Source organism: Geotrypetes seraphini, chromosome 6, assembly GCF_902459505.1.
Source record: "Geotrypetes seraphini chromosome 6, aGeoSer1.1, whole genome shotgun sequence".
NCBI classification, from domain to species: Eukaryota; Metazoa; Chordata; class Amphibia; order Gymnophiona; family Dermophiidae; genus Geotrypetes; species Geotrypetes seraphini.
Genome location: NC_047089.1, coordinates 210,098,804 through 210,117,967, shown reverse-complemented (window position 1 = coordinate 210,117,967; position 19,164 = coordinate 210,098,804). Strand labels below are relative to the sequence as shown.

At 44.5% G+C, this 19,164-nt stretch overlaps 1 protein-coding gene and 1 long non-coding RNA gene across 14 annotated transcripts in view; one reads left to right on the top strand and one right to left on the bottom strand.

The window, feature by feature from the left end:
• FGFR1 (fibroblast growth factor receptor 1) overlaps positions 1-19,164 on the bottom strand; it is a 214,630-nt gene that overhangs the window by 51,871 nt on the left and 143,595 nt on the right. For all 13 annotated transcript variants that reach the window (XM_033949742.1, XM_033949743.1, XM_033949744.1 and 10 more), the window contains one exon: positions 10,226-10,349. In XM_033949742.1, the coding sequence (XP_033805633.1) occupies positions 10,226-10,349 (124 nt within the window). The remainder of the gene's footprint in view (positions 1-10,225; positions 10,350-19,164) is intronic.
• The window catches only part of LOC117362783, a 36,100-nt gene continuing 19,555 nt past the window's right edge, over positions 2,620-19,164 (top strand). Inside the window, exons 1-2 of the long non-coding RNA XR_004539931.1 lie at positions 2,620-2,671; positions 15,624-15,686. This is a non-coding gene — a long non-coding RNA (uncharacterized LOC117362783). The remainder of the gene's footprint in view (positions 2,672-15,623; positions 15,687-19,164) is intronic.

The window sequence follows — 19,164 nt, the reverse complement described above, 5'->3', positions numbered from 1 at the left end:
GGAAGACCACTGCTGTTTAGCCGAGGGCTCACACTGGTTGAGCCAGCGTGGTTTCTGTGAACTGTTCCTCTGCTTTCTCACTGTTCCAATGTGCCACCAGGAGAAAAGAGAACCCAACCCATGTCTTAAAGAATGACAGAAACGGTCAGCAAAAGCTCCAACATCTTTGCTCCTGATGGGACAAAGCAAGGGATTGGAGTGCTTTTTTTCTTACATGGTAAAGAAGTGAAGTGCTGATGGTTTTCTCTCTAGCAACTGCTTAGCAAAGAAAATTTGAAGGGAGCCTCAAACAGGCTTTCTTTTCTTTTAAATCCCTCTTGAGGAAAACAAAATAAAACCACAGAACAAAAACAAAACCCTTCCTGAGGTAAATATTACAGGACCGGTATTTCCCCTACCAAATCTTTCCTCTTGCTAACAACCTAGCCATCTTGAACAGCTGAACACACTTTCTCTAATGAAAAGCTTCAATACTCTCACTACCCCCTTCCCCCACCCTGCTCTTCCGCAAAATTCTTATTATGCTTCAACTACTTCCTGTCCTAAAAGCTGCTTAAGGCCTAATTAGATGCCAAGGCAAGACTCACTGAAGAGGAAGTTTGTAGGAGGCCCCGATCATAGCTGCTGGTCTCTGCTCATTCCCACAAACAGGAAACAATTGTGTGCAATGCTTATGTCCAGCACCATGACTGACTAAAGCAATATATAAATGCCTAATTAAATACAAAAGAAGATAGAAGCAATGTAAAAATGTGGGAAAGGGGTATGCAGTATTCAGTTGTTAACAGGTTAAGAAAAAGAATAGCCACACTGGGTCAGTCCATATCCTGCTTCCAATAGTGGCTAATCCAGGTCACAAGTACAGTCAAACCTTGGTTTGCGAGTAACGTGGTTTGCGAGTGTTTTGCAAGACGAGCAAAACATTTTCGCAAACTGTGACACGCAAACCGAGCGTTGACTCGATTTGCGAGTCCCCCCGCCTGCGAACGCAGTTCCCCCCCCCCACTAACCGGCATTGCCCCCCTCACGAACGCCCGCCCGCCCAAACTGAAGCCTTACCCCCATCTGGCACCGGCACACAGCACCAACCCATAGGAGGTGCCGGTGCCCGAAGATCGTGCTGCTTGCCGAACTGGGCCTTGAGCATCTGCGCATGCTCAAGGCCTTCTGGCTCTCGTTCTCTCTGAGAATCTCGGAGAGAGGCGGGAGCCAGAAGGCCTTAAGCATGCACAGATGCTCAAGGCCCAGGTCCGGCAAGCAGCACGATCTTCGGGCACTGGCATCTCCTGTGGGTGCATGTGCCAGATGGGGGTAAGGCTTTAGTTTAGGCGGGCGGGCATTTGCGAGGGGGGGGACGATGCCGGTTCACACGGGTGGGGGCGGCGTTTGTGAGCGGGGTTGGGGGGGTGATTCCGGTTCACGGGGGGGATGTGGAAGCGCACCAGTGGCCTTGGTGGGGGGTCTTTTGGGGATGTGGTGGTGTGGTGTGGTGTGGAGCAGTGCCGTGGCCGTGGGGGGGTGGAACCAATCAAGCGAGTTTCCCTTACTTGCTATGGGGAAACTCGCTTTGATATACGAGTAATTTGGTTTACGAGCATGCTTCTGGAACAAATTATGCTCATAAACCAAGGTTCCACTGTATCTGGTAGAATCCCTCAAAATAGCAAGATTCCATGCTACTGATCTAGCAGTGGCTTCTCCCATGTCTATCACAATAGTTGACTATGGATGTTTCCTCCAGGAACTTGTCTAAGCCTTCTTTAAACCCAGATATACTAACTGCGGTTATCACATCCTCTGGCAACAAGTTTCAGATTATTTTAGTCACTCAAATCTTTGCCTTATTGATCTGTATCAGTTAGATATTCATTATTTCTAGAATGGAGGAGCATGTGGTGCAGAGGTTCTGGATTCAAACCCTGTGCTGCTCCTTGTGACCCTGGGAAAGTCACTCAGTCCTCCATAGCCCCAGGTACGTTAGATAGATTGTGAACCCACCAGGACAGATAGGGAAAATGCTTGAGTACCTGATTGTAAAACCACTTAGATTAACCTTGATAGGCAGTATATAAGCACCTCATAAAAACTTGAAACTTGATCCTACCTTCCATTCAAGGTGATGGCCCTCAAAGCTTATAGGTTCTCCTAGGTTTTTGGGGCACCAAAGCATCTGATGATTGTATGGAGGACAGTTGTCGGGGCCATACAGGGTTTACCAGAACTTGGAAAATAAGCTGTTGACATTTCTTTTCCTTTCTTTCTTTAAATAAACTGGAAACCATTTTGCGGTATCCACTGGACTGGGGCATTTATCAAATTCCATAATAAAACTTAAACCAAACCCCAAAATGCTGCACTGATTGTATACTAACAGCTCTTTTTCTCCACAGGATAAATTAGATGAGGAATAAAAATAGTGTCCAGCATGAATTTGAACTCGAGAGTGGAGAGAAACAGAAAAAAAAAAAGAGGGAGAGTTTATATAGAACTTCAGTCAGACTAGCCTTTTTCACATTTGTTTATTAAGTGCTGAGCAGACCATCTATGGTCTGGAAAGGAGAAAAAAAACAAGACGCGACAAGATTGACTGGAATTTTCTTAAGCCCTTTCAGCTGGCATCTGCGCCAGCCGTCTTTCTTCAACAAGAAACCAAGATCTACCTGGCTCAGAGGTAAGAGGCTACTGATTCGCACAACACTCTGACATTCCAAGCATTTAACTATAACCAGCCCAGGTGCTCTGTTCCAGCCTTCTTCTCAGGGCTACGAAAGGGATTTTTCAGGTCAGTCTTTACCTAGAAACCAACCAAAAGGCTATGCAGAGTGCCTCCGGCAGTCTCCAAAATAGTCCTTTCACTGTGTGCACGCTAAGATATTTAGCAGCAACACAATCACATACGTAATCTGAGTAAACAGATTAAGAAATAATAGAATACAGATCGTTTCGCACCAAGCTGGCGGTCACAGGCATTACTATTGTTTAGCCTTGAAGTACAGTAATCTTGAAAACATCTGGCCTTTCAGATTCAGTTTACCATGCTTCTAGTTAAAAAAGGGTACTTTCCTGGCACGACATTCATTCCAGTAATGCAACAACTATAAGAGAGATGTTTACAAAAGTGTAACAGAGGACTAGTGACAAAGCCGATCTAAGAACGGCGTGGTATTAACTTCTTGTGAAAGCTAACCCTCTAGAACTGTTCTTTTTCTCCAAGCAGTGTTGGCATTCAGTTTTACTGTTGCAACTTTTTTCCTCTAGGCCAGAGCTGTCAAAGTCCCTCCTCGAGGGCCGCAATCCAGTCGAGTTTTCAGGATTTTCCCAATGAATATGCATGAGATCTATTAGCATACAATGAAAGCAATGCATGCAAATAGATCTCATGCATATTCATTGAAGAAATCCTGAAAACCCGACTGGATTGCGGCCCTCGAGGAGGGACTTTGCTCTAGGCAAAGAGAAAAAAAAGGGGGGGTGTTGGGGGGGGGGGGAAATTCAAGGTTTCAGCCTTGCTCTGCTCACATAACCTAGTCTTTTCTTCACCATGTCTCCACTACACTCTGTGCAAGCTCAACACAATCGGTTTTACCATGTTTTCCAAAGGGAGGGCAAAGCAAAACTAACCTATGCTGTCAAGGACTAGTCCAATGGTATCGGAACTCTTAGGCCAGGGGTGTCCAATATCGGTCCTCGAGGGCCGCAGTCCAGTCGGATTTTCAGGATTTCCCCAATGAATATACATGAGGTCTATTTGCATGCACTGCTTTCAATGTATGCTAATAGATCTCACGCATATTCACTGGGGAAATCCTGAAAACCCGACTGGATTGCGGCCCTCGAGGACCGACATTGGACACCCCTGTCTTAGGCTAACCTTCAGTAGGGTTACCAGATGTCTGGATTTTCACAGACATATCCTCTTTTTAGAGCACTTTGTCCGGGTTTTGACATGCTTCCACATCGGGACCGTGTTGGGAGGGCATCTGTGCATGCGAAGCAGTGACGTCATGCGCTTGCATGCGATATCATCACGTTACATCCGCGCATGCGCAGATGCTGTTCTGATGCGGTCCCGAGGACAAGAACAGGTTGAAGGGAGCGGGGCTGGAGGGGGGGGGGAGGCGCAAGGCAATGAGGTGGGGCTGGGTGGGGCTAAGGGTCCGGATTTTACAGGAGTAAAATCTGGTAACCCTAACCATCAGCATCTCCCCTTCCCCTCCTCAAGTTGTCCAGATTCTCACCTTCCTTTTACAACTGTCCTTTTACAACTGTCCCCCCTCCTTCTCTTCTTGCTGCTACCTTCCTTAGCAGGAGGCAGGATGCTCTCGGCCAGCTCCAGCAGGGCCATTCCTCTGAAATGTCACTTCCGACGTGTCAAGAGGAAAATCCCTGCTGGCGCTGGCCGCAAGCATCCTGTTTTGAGCGCTGTCTCCTGCTGACCAGCTGCCGTTTCGGGTAAGGGAAAGACTGAGGGGGTTTGTGGCTCAGGGGTAAGAACAGAATTAAAAACAACAATAATAAAGAAACAAAATATACTCAAACAAAACACAAAGTAAATGCAATAAGAACAAGACGGGTAAGGGGAGAACTACAATAAAAACAGGAAAGCTAATGTATATGAGAAAAAAACCAAAAGGACTATGGGGAATCAATGAGAAAAGAATAGTAGTATAGTTAGCCAAAAGGCATCAATGAATAAGAAGCTTTTTAAAGCTCTTTTAAATTTGTCTAAGTTTTGCTCTGCCCGAAGATAAGTGGGTAATACATTCCAGAGTGTGGGTGCGGTAACTGAGAATATTGTTGTTCTACAGGTATTTATTATTTTTAAAGAAGGAACCCAGTGCAGATGTTGTCCAGAGGATCTTAAGAATCTATTAGATTTGTGGAGGGCCATAATCGAAAGGGACGTCCAAGTCTGTTTTCGTCTAAGTCGCAAGTCATCCAAAGTAAAAAACAGCCTAGGATACGTTTTTGAAAAATACGTCCAAAATTTTTTTTGTTTCGAAAATCGTCTAACTATATGTCCTGCCAATCTGATCATCCAAGTCACTAAATCGTCCATTTTTATACCACATTTTCGTCCAACTTTTCGTCCAAGTCAAAAATGCCTAGAAGAAACTCTGTTGGACGTGGGAGGGGTCTGCAAAGTGATGGACTGAATACCCAGACATGCCACCTAAATAGTGGGGTACCTTACAGGGCACTGCTGTGAACTTCACAAAAAGAGTGCCATGTCTTCTTCTCACTACAGCTCCCTTATAGGTCATGGTGAGCCCCCCAAACCACCTCCAGAATCCCCTAAACCCACTTATCTACCACCCCAATAGCCCTTATGGCTGCAGGAGCCACTTATATGCCAGTAAAAAAGGGTTTTGGGGGTGTATAGGGGAGTGCACATGTTTAAGTATCAATGCAGTGATTACAGGGGCTTATGGGCATGGGTCCTTCTCTCCATGAGTCCCTAACCCACTCTCAAGACGGCTTAAGCCGCCTCTGTGCTGGATGACTAGGCTTTCCTATGCCAGGCTGCCAGGTGATGATGGTCTGGAGGTTGAATTTTAAAGGTGTGATTAATATTTTTATGGGGGGGGCAGGTGATCACTGGGGTAGTGTGTGGGGGTCTGTTTTATGTGTTTGCAGTGCTTATCTGGTGACTATAGGTGGGTTTTTGTGTCGATCCTGCGCTATACATACTGTACGACTAAGTCTAAGCCAGCGCACGTCCCACCCAACTCCTGCCCTCGACACTCTTCCCGAAACGTCCCGTTTAGCTTTGGTCGTTCAGCGGCACTATGAAGGCCTAGGTCATTTAGAAATACGTCCAAAACCCGTTTTTATTATCGGCACTTGGACGTATTTGGGAAATGTTCATCCAAGTGCAGACTTAGGCCGGTTTTTGGACGTTTTTCTCTTTCGATTATGAGTCCCATAAGGTATAAGATTTTTAACTAGGAATGTCGGTTCTTTAGATTTGAGGGTTTTGAATATTAAAAGGGCAATCGTTGGGTACCACAACCTTTAAAGAAATGGCACTTTCCAAGGCATCAGAAGCACTCCCTCGTCAGGTGCCCTCTTGAAAACATCATCTTCAAGCATTTAAGAATGGACTACATATTGCCTCAAAACAAAACGTTACACTTGCATCTATGCCAAGAGGGTAAAGAGCTACAGAATCCCCGGCGGGCCACTAGTTTCTGTGCGTCTGGGGGCCTTTCTGGAACTCCTTCTCCCCAATTGCAAGGAGTAGACTTTTGAACTTCTGAGATGCTAGTTGCAATACGCTTTATATCTTCTGTTTGTGCTATTTCTTCTTCTTGTCCTCTCTTTTTTCTTCTCTTCTCTTTTTATTTTCTTTCGCTCCCTTGCCTTAGGGTGGGTGGTTGAGTGGCTGGGGGTGCGGGTGGGGGGTAGATTTGGGGCGGGGGTTGGAAGTTGAAATTGAAAACTGTTTGAGCTTGCTATTTGCTGATTTTGATCGCTTTTCACTGTACTGCTGGTGTTTTTGTTGGTTGTGGTTGCTTTATGCTGTTCAATAAATCTGATTCAAACAATAAATGTGTGGAACTGGACTCCAGCCCACACTGCACTGCTGAATGCCACATTGATAAGCAATGATGATTCACGCCTAAGGCAGTGGAATGATATGGGCCAATCAATTTTTGGTCCCACACAGTATAAGAAGCTAGGGGAGTTTGGAGGTAAGGGATGACGGCTGCTTTTGTTCGGCCACACCCATTGCAAAAGTGTACTATTGCCCAAGATTCACGCAAAAAAAACAAAATCATGACTAACTGATACAGAGATAACCCGATTTCATCAGAGGTGCTCCGAGCTGGTTCCATCCGTACCATGAGCCACATAATTACGTAGGCCTTCAATTAATGCTTTCCAGCAATTATTAACAGCAAAACATTTTCTGACCAGATGTGGCCTCTCATTTCTCATCTTCTATTACACTTTTAATATCATAAAACACTTTGCTGTGTACTGTATAATAAAAACAGAGTAATCTGTCACTCCTACACCCACATTCCATATTTAGCTGGCAGTTGTTTCCGACTGGAATATTTGTAATTAAACTAACCTCTGAGAGAAATCAGTTGGATCCACAGTGCAAAGAGTCATGAATTTGGGGGTCTCAGGACAGGTGAAATTCCTGTTGCGGAAGGAGGGGGGGGGAAGGCAACCATGCTTAACCCTTTAACCCTTCAGGGGAGTTATAAAGTCAGACAAACATAATGAGGTCTCAGCTGCCTCACGATGATCCTACTGTAGGGAGTGGAACCGAGATCCCTTTATTTAAAGTTCTGGCTTGCTCAGTGTAATCATATTTTTAAGGGTTGATTTGTTAATATTCACATAGGGCAGAGGTCTCAAAGTCCCTCCTTGAGGGCAGCAATCCAGTTGGGTTTTCAGGATTTCCCCAATGAATATGCATGAGATCTATGTGCATGCACTGCTTTCAATGCATATTCATTGGGGAAATCCTGAAAACCCGACTGGATTGCGGCCCTCAAGGAGGGACTTTGAGATCCCTGACATAGGGGAATGCGCAGTCCGATTTGCATAGAGGAGAATTAAAAAAGTGACTACATCTTTATAACTCCCCCCATCTCAGTTAATAAATGATTGAAATGACTGGAAATTTCAATATTACCAAGAGCAGAAGTTCAAAGGTTTACTTGGGGAGAATGTGTACATAGCATAAGTACCCTTATAACACAAGCCCAATCCTATTATTCTTTTAGGAAGTTGTTAAAAACCTACTTATGTGATAAATGGATAAATTAGATTGGATGTATCCTCTTTTGAAATGTTTGTGCATGTTTCACTGAATGTACAATCTTCTTAGATTTAAACCTCTTAGAACTTATGGTAGAGCGGTATCTAATATAATAAAATCCTTACCCGCACATGCGCAGTTGAAACGGTGTGATCCCTGCCACCGTGATTTATGCCTCTGTGGCCGTGTTCCATTTGCGGTGCGTGCGGTGGTTTCAGTGACAGCGAGAGCAACGGCAGGAGGGTGTCCTTCAGCCTAGACGAGGCTGACAGGGTGCGGGTGCTGCGAGGTGTCCAGCTGTTACTGCTGCACAGGGAGGGGGAGAGGGAAAGGGGTCTGCTTTGGGGGGGAGGGGTGTGCTGGAGGGCAGGTAGCAACCTTGGTTTGCTCTGGGAGGGGGAGACAGAAGGGGGCCCACAGAGAGACAGGCAGGCATGGCCCAACAGGCAGGCAGGGGGCCAGGGAGAGACACAGAGAGACAGACAGACAAGGGACCATGGAGAGACACAGACAGAAAGAATGACAAACAGACAGGGGGCCAGAGAGACAGCCAGACAGCCAGCCAGTGGCCAAACAGAGAGAGAGAGAGAGACAAAAAAAAAAAGACAGACAGCGACCAAGGGGAGAGAGAGAGAGAGAGAAAGAATGACAGACAGACAGCCAGCGGCCAAGGAGAGAGAGAGAGAGGGAGAGACAGAAAGAAAGACAGACAGATACATCTATTCTAGCACCCATTAATGTAACGGGCTTAAAGACTAGTATAAGAATAAAAGTTATTATTATTATTATAGCAGAGACTTATCAGCATGATGCAGGGAAATAAAGGGCTTTAAGAATAAATTTTGCTTTGTGACCTGATGTGTAAGTAGCAGTAGATATCCAGACTGAATTGACTGCTAGCAGGGTATAGGTGTTGGTTATGACATTTATTTTAAGCCTGCTTTTTTTTTTTTTTAACACAGAACACTAGCACAAGTGCCAGAAAATATCTGTACATCTATTTTTAGTTATTTAAGTATTTATATACCACTTATAATCTAAGTGGTTTACATTCAGGTACTCAAGCAATTTCCCTATCTGTCCTGGTGGGCTCGCACTCTATCTAATGCACCTGGGGCAATAGGGGATTAAGTGACTTACCTAAGGTCACAAGGAACAGTGTGAGATTTGCGCCACACAGGCGCAAACACAGCTGGTATAAATGCTTGCAAAAGTGTAAATAATAGTAATTTCTATCATTTATACACATACAAGGCACTTCACCCCCCAAAACATCCATTTGTAAAATATGTATTATCAAGACCCAGACAACTGCAACAATCATGATGCCAGCTGCGGAAGCCTATAGGTGCTATCAAGGTTACCGGGGTGTTTTCTGCTGAATTCTATAAAAAGTCATTTACATGCCTTCCTGCTGCCTAAAACTAGGTGGCTCTGTATAGAATTATCCCCAGATTCCTAAATTACACTTGTAAGATATAAGCAAGGTATAATGCACCTTAACCCCACTGCCAAACTGACAGACCAGTAAGTCACATGTAACAGTAGTGCAGGCGGACTCGCAGTGAATAGTAGAAAGTGAGGCAGAAGACAAAGTAACTTCAAAAGCTCCTGAATTGGACTGAGGCCAGGATTCTCAAAAAATCGCGTTATAAAGTGACGGTCTGCTAGCGCAGCCATTTTGATAGCGAATTGAAAAAAGCCAGACATTCTCATAAAATCACGCTTGCAAATGAGGTCGGCGAACAGCAGCGAAGATTTGCTAAATTTGCATGTGCCCATCGCTGGTGATAGCGATGGGCACATGCGCAGAAAAAAACGCGTAAAAACAAAAACACAACAATCTCTCCCACTGACAACCAACAACCGCCTTCCCTCCCAGGTGAGGGAGAGATGCCCATTTTCTCCTGCTGCCAAGAAACGCCTCGCACCCCCCTTCCCCAGCAGCGGGAGAGATACCCATTCCCTGCGGAAACACCAGAGAACTTTTCTTCACCCACCCTCAAGATATCAGACAGGAGCAGTGGCGCAGTAAAGCTGGGGGCCACCCGGGACACCATCAGCACCTGACCTCCTCTCTGTCCGCCCCTCTCCTTCTCTTCTTCCATACCTCTTTAATTTTCCCAATGTGAGCAGTATCATAAACTTGTTGCCCACATTGGTGTCGTCTCTCTCTGATGTCACTTCTGGGGCCCGCACCTAGGAAGTGACGTCAGAGGGAGAGCCGATACTGACGCGGGCAGCTAGCTTGTGATGTTGTTTGTGCTAGGAAAATTAAAGAAGTAGGGGGGGGAAGGGAAGGAGTGCGCACGCATAGGGGGAGGGGAGCCACTCACCCTCACTACGCCATTGAATAGGAGCTAGGAGTTTTAGAATTAATCAGGAGTGTGAAAGAGAAGGCAGCAGTCACTGGAATCTGCCACCAATTGCCATTCCTGTCCTTACCAATGACATCCAGCTGGTAGGTATGGTTGATGCTTCCATACTTGTTCTCCACAAGGCAGGTATAATTGCCTTTGTCCGAGGGCACCACCGAATCCATAATGATGCTCCAGGTTTGATCTCTGACCTTCAGGAGAAAAAAAAAATATATATATATATATATTTTTAAAATTCTCTCTTCCATTTTTTTTCCTCTTTAGTTAGACATTAGTAACTCAGTTTAACAGAGCAGCTAGGAAATGCTATTCTGACATTTGATTCACCACCTCCAACCAACCTTGTGATGCAAACTTTAGTCAGGTGAACTTTGCACTTTTGTGTGGGCCACCATAACCTCTCACTGCTGTCACAAGACAGGCTGTACAGCTGTCTCAAGTTCTTTTGCTCGTGCTGGCGCAGCTGTTTTCCTTCGTCTGTTGATTTTCAGGCTGTTATTTGGTTTGGGGGGGGGGGGTTAGACATGGCTCATCCTGCTTTTTGGCTTCTAGCTCTATTAGGCTATGGCACCACAATCTTTAGATATAATTCCTCCATATCATCTAATACAATCACTGCTCTGTGACCAGTTTAAGTGACAACTCGATCACTTGAGAACATGAGAGCTGTGAATGCCTCTGAATAATACAAACCATATCAAGTGAATGAACCTATCCGTAAGTCCACAGATGCCCACATGCAAAATCCATGTCTCTCATGTGGTAGGGTGTGGCACAGCCAAGGAGCAACTAGGCTAGGTTGCAACCAGGCTAGGTTGCAATAGTTTCAAAGTGCTTTAAAGTGCAACTAGTGAAATGCTTTTCCATATGTAGTAAAGGCTTATGACTTATCTCAGTTTTTATGATCGGGAAAGCTGAGATAAGTCATAAGCCTTTACTACATATGTAAAAGCATTTGACTAGTAGCACTTTAAGGCACTTTTTAAGCACTTTGAAACTATTGCACTTTAAATATTGAAATCTGATTAGGATAAAAAAAGTGGGCCAGTGAGTAGGCAACACGTCAAGCTTTATCGCTATGATAAACATTTGAGTGATGAGTGGTGTTTCTGAGGTCCGAAGCTTCAGTAAAGTTATGAAATTTATAGCTATTAAGAGTGGTTGAATCATATATTAGAACAGATATTTATCACTTGGAATAAGAGGTATTTATGAACTATATGCGATTCCAAGTTAAGAGTACTATTGAAGAAATAACCATCTTATCCCACAGGCATGCATTTCTCTCTAAAAGCATCTGTGTTTTTCTGCTCTGTTGTCTTTGTAGGGGGCTCCTGCATTCCTGACCCCTAGAAGGCAATCTGCTTTTGGTTAACCATGATAAACTTTCCACCCTTATTAAATGGTCTCCCAGTGAGTCAGGCAGATATACACGCACATGCACAGAGGGACATGCTCTCTTATTATAGTAAATTTACCACATTTTTTTTCTGTAATTGGTAAAGAGCTAGAATCAGAGAACCTTATCGCTGCAACTTAATGCATGTAATCAAAGGGAAAGTAAACATTTTAAACTCTGTGTAAGCCAAATACACTAAGCAAAGGGAAGAAGCAGCAACAGGAAGGGTAGAAAGCAAGATTCATGGTGAAACATTAAAATTTTTTAAAAGAAGAAACTCTGGGAAATCTCTCAGTACTTCTTGATCAGACAAGTTAGCAGTCAGTGGACTGAGACTGGGCAAAGTTACTTATTAAATTCTTCAAAATTCATCCAGCTCCTTTGTAACCCTAAGGTTGACAACTCTCAAACAGTACTTCTGAACAACACATAGCATCACAGGAATCTAAAAAATGTATAGTTGCCATAAAACCCAAACCCATATACAGTGGTACCTTGGATTACAAGCATAATCCATTCCAGGAGCATGCTCGTAATCCAAAATGCTCGTTTATCAAAGCGAGTTTCCCCATAGGAAATAATGGAAACTCGCTTTGATACGTTCCCCCCCTCCCCATGAGAACCGGCATTGTGCAAAACGTGAACTCGCAGGCCTTGAGCATGCGCAGATGCTCAAGGCCCAGCAGAAGAGGAGGCCGATCTTTGGGCACCTGCAACAAGCACATGACATGCCAGTACCAGTGCCCAGATGACTGTGAGAAGCAGCAGGGGGGGGGGTATGCCAAATCGCGTCGGGAGGGTGCAGGATCGCTTCAGGGGGGGGGGGGCTGGATCACGGGAGAGCGCTCCTAAATTGAACCACGCTCGATTTCCGAGGCACCAATTTTGCAAATGTTTTGCTCGTCTTGCAAAACACTCGCAAACCGGTGCACTCGTAAACCGAGGTACCACTGTATACTGTTGTAAATGCCACTAAGCAGTCTCTCCCCCTACTTCCTCCCAGGGCAGAAGGCCGGCCCCAAACACAAAAGGATGAACTAGCAGTCTTCAGTTCTTGGAGGTGAGGTCCATGGCTTCTGCCTCAAAGCGATCCTTCAGCCACAGCGGTAATACAGAACATCAGGACTGCCTGTGAGAGCGTGAACTCTTTATGAAAAACTGCTGAGATATAGCAGCCTTGGGCAGCAGTTCCATTCCCTGGTTTGTTCCAGGATCACGCCACAAAAATTCCACTTTGATTCAGCCTTAGTTCCGCTAATTCTACTTCATTCTTTTCTAACAGTATCATTTTTATAATATACTCTCTACTAATTTTTTTTTTTTTTATACTGACAGGGATAGGAAAAAGCCTCAGACCCCTTAAGCCACAATGTAGGCTCGTGTTTCTCCAATTTATCGGCCTAAAAAAACCCCTCTCTTTTATGTTTGGGCTTTTTATTCCTTTTTTTTTTTTTCAAAATAGTTTTTAATTAAATTCACAACTAATGTTCCAAAACAAATAGTTTCAATTTCAAATCAAATTGACACTTATCTGTCTCTTCAGGATCATTCAGTTGAGAGAAAGAGATTCTGGAAAGGGCACAGTGAGAGTAGGGTTACCATATGGCTCCAGAAAAAGGAGGACAGATTGAGACATCTGGATTTTACTTCCATTCAATCCATCCTCCTTCTCCTGGAGCCATATGGTAACCCTAAGGGCTCCTTTTACTAAGCTGCGATAGCGTTTTTAGCACGCGCTAAACCTGTGCTATGCGGCTAGAACTAACGCCAGTTCAATGCTGGTTTTAGCGTCTAGCGCACGATAAAACCTCTATTGCAGCTTAGTAAAAGGAGCCCTAAGTGAGAGCAAAGCACCTGAAATATTTGTGTGTATTATTTCCTGTACAAGATATATACCCCTTCTCCCTACCCCAAATCAAAACTAATCTAAAAAGATGAAGAGACTGAATCATCTCATCTCTGTGCTGGACACATCACTGGATCTTCAAATAAATTTAGGATAATTGTGTTATTTAAATAGTTCAATAAAATTAGATGACTCATAAGCTGATACAGGAACAACAGCCAGTTAGTGTGACGTGCTGTTCTAGCCAGAGGCCCAGTAAGATCATACTCAGCAAAGGGATTGAGAGAGGCTGCACAGGAAGACATGGAAGATCTCTGTATATTCATCTGTGGCTGTCTCAAGCCTCTTCCCCATACTCACCGTCAGGGAGACATGATCACTGATCTAACACCCCAGTATCACATGATCTACAGTAGTTACACAAATGCTTGTTAACCGTCTTGCTATGGCAACTGTCCGTGGTTACTCTTTCATATCATTGATTCTATCTAGTTTGCTTTTGCACTTCATAAAAAGCATGAGGGAGGGGTGTTACAATGGAGTGGCAGTTACAATCCTAAAAAAAAGGCCAGTGGTGGGGGGGGGGGGATCACCTACACCAGTGGTTCCCAACCCTGTCCTGGAGGACCACCAGCCAGTCAGGTTTTCAAGATAGCCCTAATGAATATGCATGAAAGAGATTTGCATGTAATGGAGATGATAGGAATGCACATCTGCCCCATGCATATTCATTAGGGCTATCCCGAAAACCCTGACTGGCTGGTGGTCCTCCAGGACAGGGTTGGGGACCACTGACCTACATAGAATGGCAGTTGCAGTCCTAAACAAAGACAGTGGAGGACAGGAAAACCTGCATGAAACAGCTATTACTACCCTAAACAAATGCATGGTAGGGTGGTATAATCTGCATGAAGCAGTAGTTACCTTAAACCAGGGGTGTCAAAGTCCCTCCTGGAGGGCCGCAATCCAGTCGGGTTTTCGGGATTTCCCCAATTAATATGCATGAGATCTATTAGCATACAATGAAAGCAGTGCATGCAAATAGATCTCATGCATATTCATTGGGGAAATCCTGAAAACCCGACTGGATTGCGGCCCTCCAGGAGGGACTTTGACACCCCTGCCTTAAACAAAAACATGGTGGGTAATCTGCAAGGAGCAGCAGTTACAAACCTGACTCCTGGGCAGAGTGGATGGTCTGTGCTGATCATTTAATACACTGCTATGAAGCCGGGCATTCACATCCTGATGTTATGGAACAGTAACTGCTGTACAGTGTACACATAATGGCTTCATCATATCTGTACGTAAAACTAAGATGGCAGATCATGCTCGTGACGCCTATCTTTCATTCATCCTCCCCCTGCAACAGCACAGATCCTGCTGGCCTGTGGCTTTATCCTCACTCTCTACTACTGTGCCTAGACTCTCCAATTCTGTAACTTTTTCCACTCCACTATCTCCCGGGGGGGGAGGGGAGGGGGAGACAATTCCAATTTGGTGAATGGAGCATATAGCTCCAAACAGCAGTGTGATAAAAATAACTGCATTCACCGGCGTAACGAGGGTGGGAGGTGCCCGGGGCAGTGATGCTCCCGTTGCCCTCCTTCCTCTTCCCTATTTAGTTTCCCAGGCGCGAGCAGCATCTCTAACTTGCAGCCCACGCTGGCGTAGGCTTTCCCTCTGATGTCACGTCCTAGTCGCAGGACCCGGAAGAAACGTCAGAGGGGAGCGCCGAGGCTGGCGCACGCAGCAGGTTGGAGCTGCTGCTTGTGCCGGCGATGAGCTAGCGGTACGCTGGGAAGGAAGTGAAGGTGCCTGCGTGGCAGGGGAGGAGTGGGAAGGGGCAGGGGGCGGAGAGGTGCTGGCGCCCGGGGCGGTCCACCCACCCCGCCCCCCTCTTACTACACCACTGACTGCATTAAGTCATATAAGTACAACACTATCATTACAAAATCTAAACAATAACTGGGTAATGTAAAGCTATATACCGCCAAATAGAAAAGGCCCAGTTTGCAAAGATTTTTGACCCAAGCCTCAAATAGATATTAAAAAAGCAGTACATTGAGAAACATAAGTGGGACCATGTTTAAAATATAATATATGGTGATATTTAAAATTACTAGTAAAAAAAATGTAATGGATGCACATGCCAGAAACACCGAAAACTGGTTCTCTCAAGCACACAGTACAGTAAATTTGCTTTTCCAACTCTTGCAGTGTGCAGAGGAACTGAGGAGCCCTTTCCGAAGGTGCATGCATGGGCTTAACAGCAATAGTTTCGTAAGTGAACAACTGAACATATTAGGACTCTTTAATCAAGCATTCGCCTTTGTTAATGCCGATTCTCCCTAGGAAGCTTTGATCATATGCATCAGGGTAGGGTTGGCTCAACATATGGACCAGGTGAGGTCCTAACCCAGGACACTGGTAATAAAGGGCGCCAAAATCCCAGTCCAGTCTACCTTCAGACTCCTAGAGGGATAGATGTTGGACTGGGATGCTGGCATCCTATATCATCACAGCCCTAAGCCAGTATCTCTCACCTGGTCCAGCAGAAGGGGGAGACTAGAGAGAGGGAGGATACTGGATCACAGGTGTTAGTGGGGGGAGAGGAGAGAGATATCAGATTGTGGGGTTGGCACTGGTTCAGGACACCACAATCCCTTGAGCTAGCCCTACATAGGTGCTCTTTGAAGACAACTACCCTCTTTTTCGGCCATTTAGAGCAACTTTGGCAGGCTAGCCTTTCCTCCAGGAGCCTCGTGACATTGCAGCTGCAGTTTGGAGGCCAAACAAGCCTTTGCACAGAGAAGTAAAGAAGGTAGAGGAATGAAGAAGGTTGATTCGGGCCATTTGCCAAATCCACTAATCCAGAAGTACCATGAGGCTGTCGCTAGAAGTCACAGCAGTTATTCTGATGGGAAGGCTGCACTGGGCAGGACTGAGCATTATTCTTGCCTATTTTCTCTTAGACCACCAGGGATCCTTAAAGATAAGCTCCGAGGGGGAAAGATTATAGGGATGGGGCTGTCTTTGACTGTTTTTAGGGGGTGGGTGAGAAGACTGAACCTTATTAGCTATCACTTGGCGGTTAATTGGACACCAGCTGATATTCAGACTGGTGCCTGGTTAATCTCCTAACATAAAAGTTGGAACCCAAGCACAGTACTGGGTAGAGCTTTGGATTCTTGCCCAGAAATAGCTAAGAAGAAAATATTTAAAAAATTTAAATTGAATCAGGTTGGGCAAACTGGATGGACCATTCGGGTCTTTATCTGCCTTCATCTACTATGTTACTATGTAGAACAGAAAAAAAAGGCTGCCCTAAGGCTGCCATAACTTTCAGCAGTTCCCTAGTCAGTTAGCAGAACTGAATAGCTAATCTAATCTAATCTAATCTATGAGTTATTAATCGCATTTATACCAAATAGGTTGAAGGTGATTTACAATAAGAAACTATATACAATCTATGGGAAAGTACATAGGCCAATCAAAGTTCACATTAAATCAGAATAAAATTAAAGTTCTAGACCAGGGGTCCAACCTTTTGGCTTCCCTGGGCCGCATTGGCCGTAAAAATGTTTCTGGGGCCGTGCAAACGCTGCAGCAAGACAGAGGAGAGAGCCAGCAAGACGGTAAACACCCGGGGGCAGCAGAGGAAAACACTGCATCGCCCTCGACCAGGGCTGCACAAAATACTTCATGGGGCTGCATGGGGCCCTCGGGCCACAGGTTGGACACCCCTGTTCTAGACAGTATCACATAAAAAAGTCTAACTTTTTACAAAAACTAACTGAATTCCGTCCTCAATTGCAATAGTATATTATTCCAAACAGTAATAGCAGCATTAACAAATGAGGAATTAAAACTGACCTTGAAACAGTGGCATAGCGATAAAGTTTAAGAAAGTGTTAACAACACAATTATATGTACAGGCTTTCCTTTGAAGCTATGCTCAAGAGACATACCTAAAAAGGAATCTTATTATGGCCTGTGTTTTAGATTTATTGAGTACAGCAGTATCCATCAGCCCATCCATTTCAGATAAGTTTTTATTTACTTTTGTTTATTTTATATTGAAATTCAGTTGTTATTCGGTGTTATCACTGAATCACGGGTTATAGGGTCTGAGCTATTCACCATTAAGTTACATATATTTTTTAACAAAATATTTTTAGAGCTGTGATTATTGATATCATTTATATGTAATAAAGTATCACAGAAGACTATATGATATCTCCCTATTATTAGGATTTTAGATTTATTGAGAACTGATGATATGGAATTTTATTGCATGTTTTTTGCAATTTTTTTTTGAGCTAAACATAGTGTATTGAAAGTATGTATGTTATCCTCTGAACCATTGTGAATGTTTTTAAATTATAAACTGCTTAGTTATAGGCGGTTAAGAAATGTTAGAAATAAATAAATAAATAATAAAAGGTACGGGGAAGAGAAGGGGCACGTGCGTGGCAGGGAGAGGAGGAGGAGGAGGTGCTGGCGCCCCAAGCAAGATGGTGTCTGTTGAGGACTGCCCCCCTCGCCCCCCCTTTACTATGCCACTGCCTTGAAATATCGGTGCTCCACCCAACCTTTGTCCCTGGCTCCCCCCTAACCTCACAGGTTAGGGCAGGGGTAGGGAACTCCGGTCCTCGAGAGCCGTATTCCAATCAGGTTTTCAGGGTTTCCCCAATGACTATGCATGAGATCTATTTGCATGCACTGCTTTCAATGCATAGTCATTGGGGAAATCCTGAAAACCCGACTGGAATATGGCTCTCGAGGACTGGAGTTCCCTACCCCTGGGTTAGGGGATGGCCAGTTAGCAGAATATTCAGTGGCACTGTGCTGTTAGTGCTGCTGAATATTTTCCAGCTTAGATCCAAGTGATTTCAATGGCCAGAAGCCTCTCACAGCTGTTTAAATTGATCGAATATCTACTCCGGGCAGTGCATGCAATTCTATCTCATACATATTCATTGTGGATATCCTGAAAACCCAATGGGACTAGGTGTATCCCAAGGACTGGGTTAGAATGTTGAACAGGTGGCTTTACAGAACTAGTGTTTATCATTACTGTAGTGTGCCCAACGTGGGGGCATTTCTATAACGTGATGCCTCATTTGCCTTCATTAATTCTCTGGTGAGATTTGGCAGGATCTTAAGAGTCAGACTGTAAAATGTTTTCACTTGTTATTAAAAAGGTTCTTCTCTTTGACCTTGTGACAGTTTTATCTACAACAAGTGTTCTCAAGCCAGTCCTCATGATACACCCAACCAACCAAGATTTCAGGATAAGAACATAAAAATTACCATACTGGGACAGGCTGAAGGTCCATCAAACCCAGTATCCTGTTTCCAACAGTGGCCAACCCAGATGAAAAATACTTGGCAGAAAGCCAAAGAGTAGCAACATTCTAGAGCCAAGATTGTGATGTCATAATGCCTCATTCCACCAATGCCCAAGAGCCAACCTCATCAGTGATGTCACAATGGTTTGACTGTCCTATACTTGGCTCACATAAGAGTTACAAACAAAAAGACAAAAGAGGCAAGGGAGATGTCTTAAGCCAACTATATTTGAGCTTTATTATGTCCCAACAAAGATCCGAGTTTCAGCATCAACAGATGCCTTCATCAGGGGACACTCTTAAACACCATCTCATTCAGTCAGATAGTGTTTAAGAGTGTCCCCTGATGAAGGCATCCATTGATGTGTTTTTGTTTGTTGCTTTGTTATGAGGCAAGTCCTCTGTTT